The 15,345-nt window shown below is 45.7% G+C and overlaps 1 protein-coding gene across 1 annotated transcript in view; it reads left to right on the forward strand.

Moving 5' to 3' along the window:
• The window catches only part of DLGAP3 (DLG associated protein 3), a 38,441-nt gene that overhangs the window by 15,116 nt on the left and 7,980 nt on the right, over positions 1-15,345 (forward strand). Inside the window, exons 4-6 of the mRNA XM_022575179.3 lie at positions 2,993-3,206; positions 3,482-3,795; positions 4,176-4,261. Coding sequence (XP_022430887.1) covers positions 2,993-3,206; positions 3,482-3,795; positions 4,176-4,261 — 614 coding nt within the window. The remainder of the gene's footprint in view (positions 1-2,992; positions 3,207-3,481; positions 3,796-4,175; positions 4,262-15,345) is intronic.

Consider the following 15,345-nt stretch of genomic DNA (forward strand, 5'->3'; position numbering starts at 1 on the left):
AACGTTTGTTATATTTTATTAAGTGTTTTAGAATGTTTTAAAATGGGAGGGTTTTCCAAGGTTATCTAAACCAAATGACATATGTAAAGTATACAGGATGTTGCCTTGTCCCCAGTTGGACCCACTAACTCTAGCACAGATAATTTTCAGTTAGACCCAAACAAAGTATTTTCTTTTAAATATCCCACATCCTTGGAAATACTTACTGATTCTGAGTCTGGTTTGCAGAAAGGTTAAGGTTCTCATTTCCCAAGAGGATTCTTTGGCTTTGACTCTCCTGAAAGTGAGAGTTGAGGGGAGCAGGGTGGAAGGCAGTGTAGGGAAAATAGGAGAATTCACAGCGCAATGTCACAATTTCATACTTGTAATACAGTAAAGATCAGCTCAGATGCAGTATTCCTCTGAGAGTCTATAAAAATCTACGTTTCCCTTAGGTCCTGGTCCCTTATTGGAACGCCAGAAGTTCCTCTTGGCTAGTAGAGATGGAATATGTGTAGCCCCAGAGAGTTTCACACCCTCCTTCTGTCTGCCTTGGATAGAATTGGTCATGGGACTAGCATATGGTGGGGATTTCAAGAGCTTGAGAACCCTTGGGAAAGATGGGCCTTTGAGAGGTATTGTCACTGTGATTTAAGAACCTCTTGCTACTAATAATAGTAGTTAATGTTTATTGTGCACCTGCTATATGCCAGATATTATGCCTAGTGCTTTACACAGAGAAAAGGGCTGGAGATACAGATCTAAGCCACGGAGTGAGATTCCTTCCATCCTTGGTGTCCAGACTTGAGACTGAAATGCTCTCTGCTAGGGTTAGATAAGCTTTCTTGTGCTTCAGAGGGACCCTCTGGGCTGGATTGGTTTTAGTTGGGGAGTATCTTGAGCCCGGCCTAGAAATAGCAAGAGTTAGATCAGCTCCTGAGCTTCAGGTACCACTGGTGCTTGGTACCCCAGAGGTCAAGAGATAGGAAAATGAGAGCTAGGCTCACAAGGAGTCGTGAAAGTCACAGGTGCCACAAGAGTGTGGCTTGTGCCGGACAAACATGGGAGAACTTCACGTCTACACGATCTTGGATTGATTTGTCCATGGCCTGTGATTTCTGTACACTTGTAATGAAGTTCCTTTAGAAAAAGCTGCAGACAGTCTTTCTTTTTAATTACTGGACCCATGTTGGAATCACTGAATCTCCAGCAAATTTGGCTCTGACCTTCAAAGCAGCCAAGGTGAAGAGAGGCTTATAGTTAGAGAACCCTGGGTTCAGATCCTTAGGGTGGGGACTGAGTTAATATAGGTTTAACAAGCTCTCCAGGACATTCTGATGCTCAGTTAGCCTGGCAGGAGAGACAGGAAACTGGACACTTTAGTTTTCTCACTTACATGCTGGGCATCTTTGGATAATTCATCTGCCCTCTCTGAGCCTTAGTTTGCCTATCTGTAGAATAGGATGGAAATTCCTGCTCAATTTGAGGTAGACTTTAGTGATATAATGGCATACACACTTTGGGGGCCGAGTTTGGAAACACTGAGCTGCAATTTACACATGAGTCAAGCTACTCCTTTCTCTGTTGACTGTACATAAATATGATGCCATGAATCTTTCCTGGGAGGTCTCAAGATGCAACCCTGGGATACTTGCTGTCACATTCACCATGTGGATGCTACTGAGGACCTTGTCCATGACTTCATCCAGTGGCCTCTACATAATCAACCATGGGGGAATTTCTCTTGGACTCAGTGACAAGAATAGTGTGATTGTCGTGAGTGGTGGCCTGTGTCTACCAGGTAGGCCCTGAGACCATCCTGTGGCACTGATTGAGGGCTTACCTGCATCAAGTGCCTCCCTTGTTTTTCTTTGAGTCTCCTAAATAGCCCTATGAAGATGGTACCATTATCATTCCCATTTGACAGGTGATTAAACAGAGGCCCAAAATTTTAATGTTCCCAGGCCACACTGCTAGGAAGTAGCAGAGCCAGCACTTGAGTCCAGTTGAGTCTCACAACATAGCCCATGTGGGCAACCCAGAAGCTATACTCCTTGAAGCTATCGGTGCTCTGAAGCTCAGGGTCAAATGTGCAGCCATCCTGTGCTCTGGGTGTTGAGCTTACCGCTGAACCACCTTCTTCCCTACCTTTATATTTTCTTTGTGTCAGTTTTCTCATATAAAGCAAATGAAGCTACAGCTGCTGGTATATTTAGTCTTAGTGGAGTGTTATGTGACATGCTTCCATGAACAAAATTTTTGTTTCGCTTTTTCTTAGTTGCTTCAATTTTTTTTAACACCATGGATTCTGCATCACAAAATATCAAAACCAAAACCAAGAACCTCAATCAGCAGTGGCTGAACTTTCCTCAGAGGATGAGGGCAGGGAAGGAACCGGCAGGCTGAACCAGAACCCTAGTTAGTGGGCAGAAGGTGGGGGAGGGCTTGGAACACTTGAAGGATGATAATTTTTGCTCTGTTATGTACCCATTAATTTCCTTCCTGCCACATTATTTTATCTCTATAGGTTGCTTTCCATCATTTTTGTAATGCAGTTGGTCATAAATAATAAAATAAAAGTTGTCCTTCCCTATAGTACCCTATCCCCATACTTGGCAGGAGAGTGGCTGTCAGCTCTCTCGTCCTCTCCCCCCAGGGTCAAGTGAGAGAAACGTGAAGGGCTGGGACAGGTGGAGAGGAAGATGGGGTGGTCTGGAGGCACCCGAGCTAGGCATCTGGGAGAGGCATGGCGGGGGGGTCGAGGGAGGAGTATTTAGAGGAAAGATTAGACCCCAAGGCTGGTCCCAAAGCAGGCCTGGCGAGCAGCACAGGGCAGAGGTGCCTCCATCTTTCTTTGCAGCGGGTGAGGGTTTCTTTTAGTCCAAAGGCGTTAAGAGTCATACAGAGACACAGCTTCTGCAGAACTAGATATATTCCTAAGGCAAAGTGCCTCAGAGACGCCCCCATCCCATCTCAGCACCACGGTAACTGTCCTTCTGGCCCCTGTACCCAGCTCAGCGAGGAGCTGAACCAGCAGCTGGAGGCCGTGTGCGGGTCCGTGTTTGGGGAGCTGGAGTCCCAGGCCGTGGACGCCCTGGACCTGCCCGGCTGTTTCCGCATGCGGAGCCACAGCTACCTCCGGGCCATCCAGGCCGGCTGCTCTCAAGACGATGACTGCCTGCCCCTCCTTTCTACCCCTGCCTCTGTCTCAGGGAGGCCCGGCTCCTGTGAGTACGCCCCCTCTGTCCCTGGCCCGGCCCTAGGTTGGAGAGCGATCTGGGTCCGGTTCTGGCACTGGTCACGGCTCTGCTGTGTGACCTTGGGCAGATCGCTTGCCTCTCTGGGTCGGATGATGGGGAGAAGGATCCGTGGTTCTGTAGGTAGCAGCACGTGGAGTACACGTGGCTGCTGGGTCCCGTGGTACCGCGTGGGTGTAGGGAGTGGCAGACACCTGCCAGGACGTGTTTCTCACCCTATGTGTCTTTGCGTTCCCTGGCCACAGCCTTCAACTTCAGAAAGGCCCCGCCCCCCATCCCACCGGGAAGCCAGGCCCCGCCCCGCATCTCCATCACCGCCCAGAGCAGCACCGACTCCGCCCATGAGAGCTTCACCGCGGCAGAGGGCCCAGCCCGGCGCTGCAGCTCCGCCGACGGGCTGGACGGCCCGGCCATGGGCGCGCGCACCCTGGAGTTGGCGCCGGTGTCACCCCGGGCCAGCCCCAAGCCCCCCACACTCATCATCAAGACCATTCCAGGCAGGGAGGAGCTGCGGAGCCTGGCGCGGCAGCGGAAGTGGCGGCCGTCCATCGGGGTGCAGGTATGGAAGGAGGAGGCGCCGAGGAAGTTCAGGCCCCGTCCGGTTGAGGATGGATTGAGGGGGTCAGTGGGCCCTTCTGGATATAGACCTTTTCCTCGCTTGCTCTTAGCTTGATCATCGACGGGGCTGCTCCAGACAGTCCCAGCCCACATCCTTGTCCCTCATCCTGGCACCATCACCCCTGGCGAGCGGAGAGCGGTGCCCAGAGGTTGGCACCTTGATGCATCTAACCTCCTGGGTCTCTCGTCTTGTTCAGGCAGATTGTCTTTTCAGGATTTGCCAGCTGGCTTGGGGCTCAGGCATCGCTTGCCCTTCTCCCTGGGAAGGACTTGCATCCCTCGGTCTAGCCCTGGCCACTGACTTCCCAATCCTGCCACCAGGTGGAGACTATCTCAGACTCGGACACGGAGAACAGGAGTCGAAGAGAGTTCCACTCCATCGGTGTACAGGTGGAAGAAGACAAGAGGTGGGTCCGAGTGGGGATATCTCAGGCTTTGCTGGGGGTGGGGTGGAGAAGAGGAGAGAGGGATGCATAACGACCTCACTGGCCTGGGCTCCCTGCACACCCTCTCTTCCTGGTCCTGAGAACAAGCCCTTTGAATGGGGAGGTGTCAGAGCAGCCACAGAGGCTCTCCACGGAGGTGTCACCAGGGCAGTCTAAAGTGAATTCTCCTTGTACCCATACCTGTCCCAGGTGCTGTGAGGTGGACAGGAGAATACAGTGGTCCCGGGAACGGGGTAGTAGGGAGAAGTAGCAGGTAGGTGCAAAGCAGGCCTCTAGCAATTGTCCTTTATAGGGGATAACAGGATTTTTCCAATCCCTCGTTACTTCCTGTGGTGTACAAGTATGTGAACCCCAAAAGAAACAAATAAACGTGAAGATTGCCTCTCAGGGGCCCCGGGCAGATATAATACTCCTCCCCACTCGACTCATACAAGCATTTAACCAGTTGGGGGTATGCCACTATTCTGGCATTAGGTGGCCTCAGAAACAGTGTTTCCTTAATTTCGAACTGAAAAATTAGCACTGAGAGCTCTGGAGGGAATACTGGGAGGAATCCCTCTGTTGTTGGCTTCCTATGGGAAGATGCTTTCTCTAATGGCCATGTGGCAGTGTCATAGTGGCCCATCTGCCCTCTGGGCTGCAGTGCTCCCAGGCCAGTGGCCCTAAGTGTGGTGTCTGGGAACCTGCCTGGGGCTGGCTGTAAGAGTTTCGTGGTAATCTGTGTTGCCCAGGCCATACCCCTTGAAGGAATAAAAGTAGAGTGCCAGTAGCAGTCCCTCACAGCTCTGTTCCCGGTTGCCATTGTTGGGTTTTAGACCTTCCCTAAATTCCCCCAACTATTTCTGGGAACCCCTGGGAGCATCTTGTGTGTGTGTGTGTGTGTGTGTGTGTGTGCGCGCGCGCGCGCCTGATCAAGACTTCTTGGGGTTCCTGTGGGGATTTATCACTTTTCTCTACTCTCACGCTAGCTCCCTGCAGCTCCATATGCTCCTGAAGCTGTAAATGCCTCCATCGAGTGCGGCAAAAAGGCGCCCTTGTTGCCCCCATTATTACTGAAAGCTACCGTCTTCCAAATTCTTAATATTCCACAAAGATCACAGAAAAGTAGCACTTTACGGTAAAGCCAATTCTGCAAGTCTATGACTTGAGTTCTTGAGAGGTGGGGTAGGAGTCATGGCTGGGTGCAGCTCTGTGTTCAGACCACTGCCCCCAGCTCTAATGCTGCCCCATGGACCAGAAACCAAGCCCATGTGCCCCCATTTGCTCCCTCATGGGGCTTCTTGGTCCCTCATCCATATAGACCCCTGGGGGTCCCCCCATTCCTCCTCACAAGCCTGAATCCTGGGAAGAGTGCAGCAGGCATTCTACTGAGACTCAGACTATGTCAGTAACCTCTGTCATTCATTTGTGGATTGATTCATTCAGAAAATACTTATTAAGCATCTGTTAATAAGTATTATTAACACTTATTACGTCATAAGCATATGACAGTGCCTGTTAAACGCTCAGGGAAATGTGGAAGACATGACTCTTACCTTCATAGAAGTTATGGCCTAGAAGGGAGTCAAGGCAATGAATAAACAAACCATGAGTAAAAATATGATTACACACTGTGGTATAATAGGTAATGTGATATTATTACAATTATGATGGGAACATGAAAGAAAAAAGCAGGCACTAAGAGAGAAGGGACTTTATTTAGGTTAAGCAGGTGACATTTAAGCTGAGACTTGAGGGTTGACTAGGAACACTCAGGTGATGGTCGGGGGAGGAAGCATTCCAGGAGGAGGGAATAGCATATGTGAAGGCACTGGGGGAGGAAAGAGTTTGACATGCATTGGGAACTGAAAGAAAATTCATGTGGCTGGTGTGGAACAGGACAGGACAGTGGTGAGGGAGTAGATTGGAGAATAGGTGGGGGCCAGGTCATGTACAGCATGGGCATGATAAAGAACTGGAATTTAATTCTAATTAATGAGTAGCCCTTAAAAGGTTAAAGGAGTGTGGTATGATCTAATTTACGTTTACGAAAGATGACTAGCTGCTGAGTGGAGAATGAATTTCAGGGAAGTAATGGTGGGTATGGAGAGGCTAGGAAGCAGGATTTTTTCATGATCCAGAAGAAAGGCATTATGGACAATCTTATGTTGGGGATCTTTTTTTTTTTTTTTTTCCTGTTGGGCAGTACCAGTGTCTGGGAACACTATTAAGTTTTATATGTTGATTTTGTATTCAGCAGCCTTGCTGCTCTCTCTTATTAGGACCCAAAGTTTGTCTGAAAATCACGATGGGTTTTCTATATAGTCAGTGATATTTTCTGCAGATGGGGATATTTCTTTTAAATCTGTATTTTAGAAATTTCTTTCCCTTGTAATAGTGCATTGAAGAGGACTTCTAGTTTACTGTTGCGTGTAGCACTCTTATGTCCTTCCTGACATTAGTGAATATCTTCTAAGGCCCAGTTATAAGTGTGATGATGTTTGCAACAGATTTTTTTTTTTTTTTTTTGCGGTACGCGGGCCTCTCACTGTTGTGGCCTCTCCCATTGTGGAGCACAGGCTCCAGACGCGCAGGCTCAGCGGCCATGGCTCACGGGCCCAGCCGCTCCGCGGCATGTGGCATCTTCCCGGACCGGGGCACAAACCCGTGTCCCCTGCATCGGCAGGCGGGCTCTCAACCACTGCGCCACCAGGGAAGCCCTGCAACAGATTTTGATGGATACTATTGATCAGGTTAAGGAAATTCCCTTCCAGTCCTAGTTGGCTAAGAGCTTTTAATTTTTATTTTTTAATAAAAAATGAGAGTGGAATTTTATTGAGTGCTTTTCCAGAATCTAGCTAGATGATCATAGATTTAATACTTTCATCTGTAATGTGGTGAATTATATTAATAGATTTTCCATGTTGACCCATTCTTTCATTCCTGGGATAAATCCCACTTGATCCCATTATCAGTTTGGATTAAGTTTGGCTGTAACAGGGTCTCAATAGTGACTTCAGTATATTTCTCTCTCACCAAGAAAAAAGAAAAAGCCTGGATGTAGAAGTTCAGTGTCAGGACCCCAGGCTCCTCCTGTCTTGCTGATCTTCTACCCTTTGTATATCACTCATAACCAAGGAGCTGGTGCTCAAGCCCCAGCCATCCTGTCTGCATTCTGAGCAGCACCAAGGAGGAAGAGAGGAGAAGGATGCAGTCCTTCCTTTTAAAAAGACTTCCGGCGGGAATTCCCTGGCAGTCCAATGGTCTAGGGCTCGGCACTTTCACTGCCATGGCCCAGGTTCAATCCCTGGTCGGGGAACTAAGATCCTGCAAGCTGCTCGGTGAGGCCAAAAAAAAAAAAAGAAGAAAAAAAATAGATTCCCTGAAAGTTACACACAACGCTTTCCCACATCATACTGGCTAAAAACTCATCCCATGGTGGCATCTAGCTGCAAGGGAGGTGCTGTGGTATAGTCTCTTATTGGGAAGCAATGTGCAATGAGCAGAGCTGAAAATCAGGGTTCATATGGCTAAACACAAAGAGAAGAATGGGAAATGGAACTCTAACAGTTTTTGTCACAGTCTTGCTGTATTATTTTCATATAGGTTGCTGGATTTTTGAATAGCTGTTATTTTATTTAAGATTTTTATATTTATGTTCATAAGTGATATCGGCCTACAATTTTGTTTTTATTGTTGTTATTCAGTTCAGGCATTAAGGTTGTGCTAAACTCCTAAAATGAGTTTGGTAACATTCTCTCTGTTCTGTTCTTTGAAACGATTTGTGTAAAGTAGGAATTATCTATTCCTTAAAGGTTTGGTAAAGGTTGCCTATAAAACTATCTGGGCCTTTTTGGGATAAGAGAAACTTTTTGAACTACAGCTTCAGTTTATTTCATGGTTATTGATCTATTATGGTTTTGTTTTTCTTCTTCAGTCAATTTTGATGATTTATATTTTTCTAAAAAATGGACCATTTAACAAAAATTGACAGTTTTCAAAATTTTTGGTACAAATATTCTTTCTCATGGTATTATAATTTTACACATTTTTATTATATTTATAGGTTATACCCCCCTTTTTATTCCTAATACCACATGCTTATACCCTACCTCTCTTTTTTGATTCATTTTGCTCAAGGTTTGTATATTTTATCATTTTAATATATTTTTAAAATTATATTTTATTAGTCTTAAAAAAACTAGCTTTTGGTTTGGGTGAGCATCTCTATTGTTTCTCTTTTAGCTTTAATATTTCCTTTCTTCTACTACTTCTCTGTTATTTTCTTTCTTCTATCATGTTTGATTTTATTCAGCTTCTTGAACACTATTTCTTATTTTCTAACATGTTTTTAAGGCTATAAATTCCCTTCTAACTACACTGCTGTATCTGTATCTCATACGTTTTGGGGTGCAGTGTTTTCATCGTTCAGTTATAAATAGTTTGTAACTAACTTCCTTTAGGAAGTTTATCATAACTTCCTTTTTAACTTGTAAATTATTTAGAAGAATTTTTTATTTTTTATTTTTTTATTTTTTTTAAACATCTTTATTGGGGTATAATTGCTTTACAATGGTGTGTTAGTTTCTGCTTTACAACAAAGTGAATCAGTTACACATATACATATGTTCCCATATGTCTTCCCTCTTGCGTCTCCCTCCCTCCCACTCTCCCTATCCCACCCCTCCGGGCTGTCACAAAGCACCGAGCTAATATCCCTGTGCCTTGCGGCTGCTTCCCCCTAGCTATCTACCTTACTACGTTTGTTAGTGTGTATATGTCCATGACTCTCTCTCGCCCTGTCAAAGCTCACCCTTCCCCCTCCCCATATCCTCAAGTCCGTTCTCCAGTAGGTCTGCGTCTTTATTCCTGTCTTACCCCTAGGTTCTTCATGACATTTTTTTTTCCCTTAAATTCCATATATATGTGTTAGCATACGGTATTTGTCTTTTTCTTTCTGACTTACTTCACTCTGTATGACAGACTCTAGGTCTATCCATCTCATTACAAATAGCTCAATTTCATTTCTTTTTAAGGCTGAGTAATATTCCATTGTATATATGTGCCACATCTTCTTCATCCATTCGTCCGATGATGGACACTTAGGTTGCTTCCATGTCCTGGCTATTGTAAATAGAGCTGCAGTGAACATTGTGGTACATGACTCCTTTTGAATTATGGTTTTCTCAGGGTATATGCCCAGTAGTGGGATTGCTGGGTTATATGGTAGTTCTATTTTTAGTTTTTTAAGGAACCTCCACACTGTTCTCCATAGTGGCTGTATCAATTTACATTCCCACCAGCAGTGCCAGAGGGTTCCCTTTTCTCCACACCCTCTTCAGCATTTATCATTTGTAGATTTTTTGATGATGGCCATTCTGACCTGTGTGAGGTGATACCTCATTGTAGTTTTGATTTGCATTTCTCTAACGATTAGTGATGTTGAGCATTCTTTCATGTATTTGTTGGCAATCTGTATATCTTCTTTGGAGAAATGTCTTTTAGGTCTTCTGCCCATTTTTGGATTGCGTTGTTTGTTTTTTTACTACTGAGCTGCATGAGCTGCTTGTATATTTTGGAGATTAATCCTTTGTCAGTTGCTTCTTTTGCAAATATTTTCTCCCATTCCATGTTATATTTATCTAGTATTTTGATTATACCTCTTTAAAAAACCCTGCCTTTAAAACCCTTTAAAGAATCTGTTGTTGTTATATCTTTTATGGTTTAATAGTTTGGATTTACAAACATGTTTTAACAATTTATGTGTTCACTATTGCTTGTTACTGCCCACTGCTTCCTCCTGGGTTCAATTTCCTTTATGCTCAAGTATTGCTTGAGCTTGGGACCAGTTTTAGAGTTAATATCTCAGCTTGAGGTTTCTGTATTTCACTGGTACTACTCATTCAAACCCCCTACCCACAACCAGAGCAGCCTTAATATTCTGATTTCTCAGCATCCTACTTCCAGGCCACATACCTGAATCATGACATGAATTTTCTAGTCCACATTTGTAAATGAAACAACCTTTTTTTTTTTGGCTGCTGGCTTTATGCACGGGGTCTCCTTCCAGGTCCCCAGGATGCACAGGCTTGGGGTCTCTCCTTTAATCCTCCCTGGGCGTTACCATCTAGCCTCTAGGATATATCTGGCCCATATTCCTGTGGCTCACTTGGCTTAGGTTCCCTTTCACCACTAAGGTTTTGAATTTCCTTTTTGTTTCTGATACCTGAAGATGTCTCTTTCCTGCTTTCAAGCTTGGCATTGTAGCAAAACCATCTTTTGGGCTTTATTTGACCCAGCATTTCTATATGTATGGGGGTGGGGTGGGTGGGAACTTCCTAAGTTAGTCCAGTCCACTACATGATCAGTCGTCAGCAGCAGTTACAGAGAGCAGTGGGACCAATTTTGGAAGTGTTTGGAGTGAAGTCAGGGAAGGGTGGGGACAGGCAGAGAATGAGGTCTTCCTTGCTCTTGTGTAGGTGCTTGGGGAGGTTTGGAGGGGTGGGCAGGGGAGAGGAGAAGGTTTATGGATAAATGTCTAAAGAACTGAATTGCTTGGGACAGGTGATCACACTGGGAATCCAGAGGGGGTGACAGGTGGGGAGAGAAGAAATCTGGCGCATCTTTCTGGCCAGGCTCCCTTGCTTGTCTGCTGAAGGCATCCTTAGTTATACACCTGCACCGTCCTTTCTCTCCCTTATGTCCCTGGCACTTTAAGTCTGACTTACCGCACACCATGCCCCAGCTGGTACATAAAAGTGAGCCACGAATACCAGCAGCCCTTCTAGGCACACATCCAGGCCTAGCCCCCCACCCACTGCCACCCCATTTTCTTGGACTCTCTTGTCCTTGCTTCTGTCTCACTGGTCCCAGTATTTCCCTCTCTTTCTGTACTTTGGTTTAAAAAAATTGCTGGGGAGGAAAAGTTTCTCCTTTTCTGCCTTTCAGGTGTTCCTTGCTAACCTATTGGGTAAGGAGTGCAGATTTATAGCCCTTTATACCTGGGAGTTGTCTGTGGGTCCGTTCTGTTGCTCATCATCAGTGGTGACTTGGCTTAGAAATAGACAGGGGTTGGGGTTGGTGCCCCTTCAGTTCCATGTCCACCGCACCTCCACCTAAGATTCATCTCTCCACAGACATTTATTATAACCCTATTATCTGTCAAGTACTGTACTGGGCACCAAAGATACAAAGGTGAGCAGAGCCAGACACAGCCCCTGCCCTGTGAAGCTTGCTGCCATGTTAATCTAAGAACCTTCTAAGTGATGCAGAAGTACAGCTGAGAAGGAGCCACAAAGGAGAGGTGTGTACACTACGAGAGTGTGTAATAGGGGCCTTTGACTCAGGCAGAGGGGTCAGGCATGGATTTCCTGAGAATGTGACATTTGAGTGGAGATCTGAAGGAGGAACAAAAATGAACAAAGTGAAAGTGGGAGCTGAGTGTTCCAGGCGGAAGGCCCAGCAGGTGCTAAGACCCTGTGATGGGAGGGAGCATATTTAAGAAACAGTTACCACCCCCATCTCAGGGCATCCTACAGCACCTGTCTTCCCGGACCTAGCACACTCTGGGCCATGATAAAAGAATGCATCAAATGTCATTGATGGATATTAGAAGTCTGTTCCTAGGGCCTTTTGAGAACATCAAAACCATGTGATTTTTACCTCTCTCACTAATCATGGTATCCCCTTGTAGCTTCCACTTCTAGATCCCTGCCACTAAGATCTCATCTTAAATTCCGGGTTTAGCAGAAACAAAACAAAGTAAACAAGTAAAAACACCATACCACCCAATTAAATTTGATTGTCAGATAAGCAATGAATTATTTTTAGTATAAGTACTTCCCAAACAGTACTTGAGACGTACTTATACTAAAAAAATTTTCTGTTATTTATTTGAAATTAAAATTTAACTGGGAGTCCTGTATTTTATCTGACAACCCTACTTAGATCCCCTTTTGCCCAACCAGGGCTCCCTGGAGAACTCTGTGTTGGAAGTCCACCCCTCCCTCAGCTTCATGATCTTTTCCGGCTTTGGGACCTTGGGAAGGGAATGTGCAGAAAGAACAGGAAGCTTCCATCCTCATGAAGTTATATTCCAAGAGCAGTCCTGCAAAAGCAGCGAGTCGCTGACTGACCACAAGCCTGGGGTGTGGACACTGCCTCTGTTCCTCAGCATCAACTCCAGGATGGTCACGACTCTTCCTCAACTCCCACCCTAGCCCCACCTCGGCATCACTGTCACAGCCCCCAGCCTGCGGTGGTGGGCTTGGGGATTCCTGATTGATTATATGTTTAAGCTCTTAGGTGCTTTCTCAGAGAGCGAGCTGCTATAATGGCTGAGCCTTGCTGAAATGACACCCATTCTCCCTCCCATCCCCCCGCCAGCCTGCTGCCAAATACTCCTGGCAAAACTTCTCGACAACTCCTGGATGTTGATCATTCCTTGGACAGTATGTCTCTTGGGATAAGCCAGTTTCTTCCCAGAGCCTTTTGTGTTATCCCTTAGAGAATCACAGGAGAAACATCTCCCAGAAGTAACCATGATAACTTCTAGAATCATCAGGAATGTGAGCATTGTCACCCTAAAGGACTAGAGGGGAGGAGGCCTCCTCAACCTTGTTAAAAGGCTTGGGGAGAAAATATTGTGAAAGGCATTGTTATGAATTAGTGATGATTCATAACTGAAGCCAGTTTCTCTCCTGTGTTTGCAGCGATTGGTGAAGACTGCAGCAAATACTGCCAAATCCAAAACTAAGTAGGGACATAAGCCTTGGACTTCACTACCCTGAAAATGGATCAGTTAGAGTTAGGATTAGGTTTGGCTGTGAGTTACAGAATACCCCCAAATGACAGTGACTCAAACATGATAGAAGTTTATTTCTCTCTTGCTTAGAAGTCCAGAGAGTCAGTTGAGGGCTGGTAGGTGCTCCGCAGTGTCAGACCCAGCCTCCTTCTATCTTATTGCTCCTCCATCCTCAGCACGTGGCTTCCATCTCATGTTCCAAAATGGCTGCTTGAGGTCCAGCCATCATATCTACATTATGGTCAGCAGGGAGGAGAAGGGAACAAAGAAGGGCATGCCCTCTCCTTTTAAGGACATTTTCTGAAAGTTGCACATACTACTTCTGCTTATAACCTATGAGCTAGAACTTAGCCACATAGCTACACCTAGCTACAAGGGAGATGGGTAAAAGAATCTTTATTTGAAGGGGCCATGTGTCTAGCTTAAAATCGTGGGATTCTTTTACTAAGGAAGAAAGGAGAATGGATGTTGGGGGATGATTCGTAATCTCTACTATCCTCCCTTCCAACCAACCAACCAAATAACCAACGTTTATTTGAGGAACTGCCCAATTTAGTAAGGGAGACAGATATGTAAATAACTAACTACAATACAATGTGATATGGAGTATAAAAAAGGTTTTATTCAGAGTGCTGTGGGAGAACAGATGGGAATGATCAACAGCAATCATAATAATCAATAACTACAATGGTCTGGCTGGGTTCTCAGTGCTACACTCCCATTGTTTTATTTGTCCACCTCCCTTTTCTTTTCAGTGTGAGCTACAAACCTTCCTGCCTCACCATGTAACAGCTAACACTTGCAGTGGGCAGGCCACGTGCTGTTCTAAGTTTCTTAGATACATTATCTCATAACAATCCTGTGAGTAGGTACTATTATCATTCTCATTTATAGATGAAGAAACTGAGGCACGAGCCATAGAGCTGGGTTTTGGACCCGGACATTCTGGCTCCAGAGCATACATGCTTAACCACTCTGCTAGCCTACCTTCCTTAAAACTATTCATTCTCATTCCCTCCCCCAGCCTTCTCACCCCCAAATCTCCAGCAGACGACCTCCCTGCTTGCTTCTTTGTAACGACTGAGGTCATTGGTGGGACCTGTCTCCACTGCCGGACCAGCCTCCAACTGCATCTCTTTCCTTGCCTCCTCCAGCAGTCCTGCCTCAGGGGTGGAGGCATCTGCCTTTCTGGTTAAAGCTGCTCCTGTCCCTCAGTCCTAGGAAGGCAGTGGAGTGTAATGGTTTAAGAGCTGGCCTCTGCAGACAGACTGCACTAAATTCATAAGTGTCTGGTCTTAGGAAGTCACTTAGGTTCTCTAAGCCTTAGTTTTCTCGTCTGTGAGTAGGGGTGATACTAATGTGAGGGCTGAGCATATTGATTCATGTAAAGTGGTTATTATTTGTTCCCCTCCTATCTGGTCCTTGGGTTACTGCCTCTCTCTTCTCTAGCTTGAATTGACTTCTCTTTACAGGTTGTATTAGTTACCTACGGCTGCTGTATTATTACAGCACAGTATTATAGCCACTAATTTAGTGGCATCCAATAATCCATATTTATTATCTTACATTTCTAGAGGTTGGAAGTCTGAACTGGGTTTCACTAGGCTAAAATCAAGGTGTTGGCAGGACTGACCCCTTTTGGAGTCTCTGGAAAGCATCCATTTTTTCACCTTTCCCAGTTTATAGAGGCTGTCCGCATTCCTCGGCTTGTAGCCCATTTCTGTCTTCAAAGCCAGCAGTGGCGGGTTGAGTCCTCACAGGCAATCACTCCAACCTTGATCCCATTGTCCCATCTGCTTCTCTGATTCTGACTTTCCTACCTCCCTCTTTCACTTATAAGGACCCTTTTGATTAAAATGGACACAACTGGAGACTGCAGGATCTCGTCTCAAGATCCTTGACGTAATCATTTTTGCAAAGTCCTTTTTGCTGTGGAAGGTAACATATTCATAGGTTCTGGGAATTAGGACATGGACTTTTTTGGGTGGCCATTATTCTACCTGCCCCTTGGGGATATGGCATGTGAGAAGCATCCAGTTGTCCCTCCTTTTCCTCCCCCTCCAGCTCTATTGAGATACAATTGACAAATAACCAGATCATCCCTCCCTTAAAGGTACATTGTCTTCTTCCTTCCTTCCTTCTCAACCAAGCCCTTTGGAAGAGTTGTCTTGCCTAGTTTTCTCCACCTCCTGACAACCCCCTCCCATCTGCGTCTGCCCCCATACTCCACCAAACTGACTCTTGCCCTGATCACCAGTGGCTT

The sequence above is a fragment of the Delphinapterus leucas genome, chromosome 1 (genome assembly GCF_059928025.1).
Source record: "Delphinapterus leucas isolate spDelLeu-1000000601 "Yukka" chromosome 1, BTC_Dleu_Yukka2, whole genome shotgun sequence".
NCBI classification, from domain to species: Eukaryota; Metazoa; Chordata; class Mammalia; order Artiodactyla; family Monodontidae; genus Delphinapterus; species Delphinapterus leucas.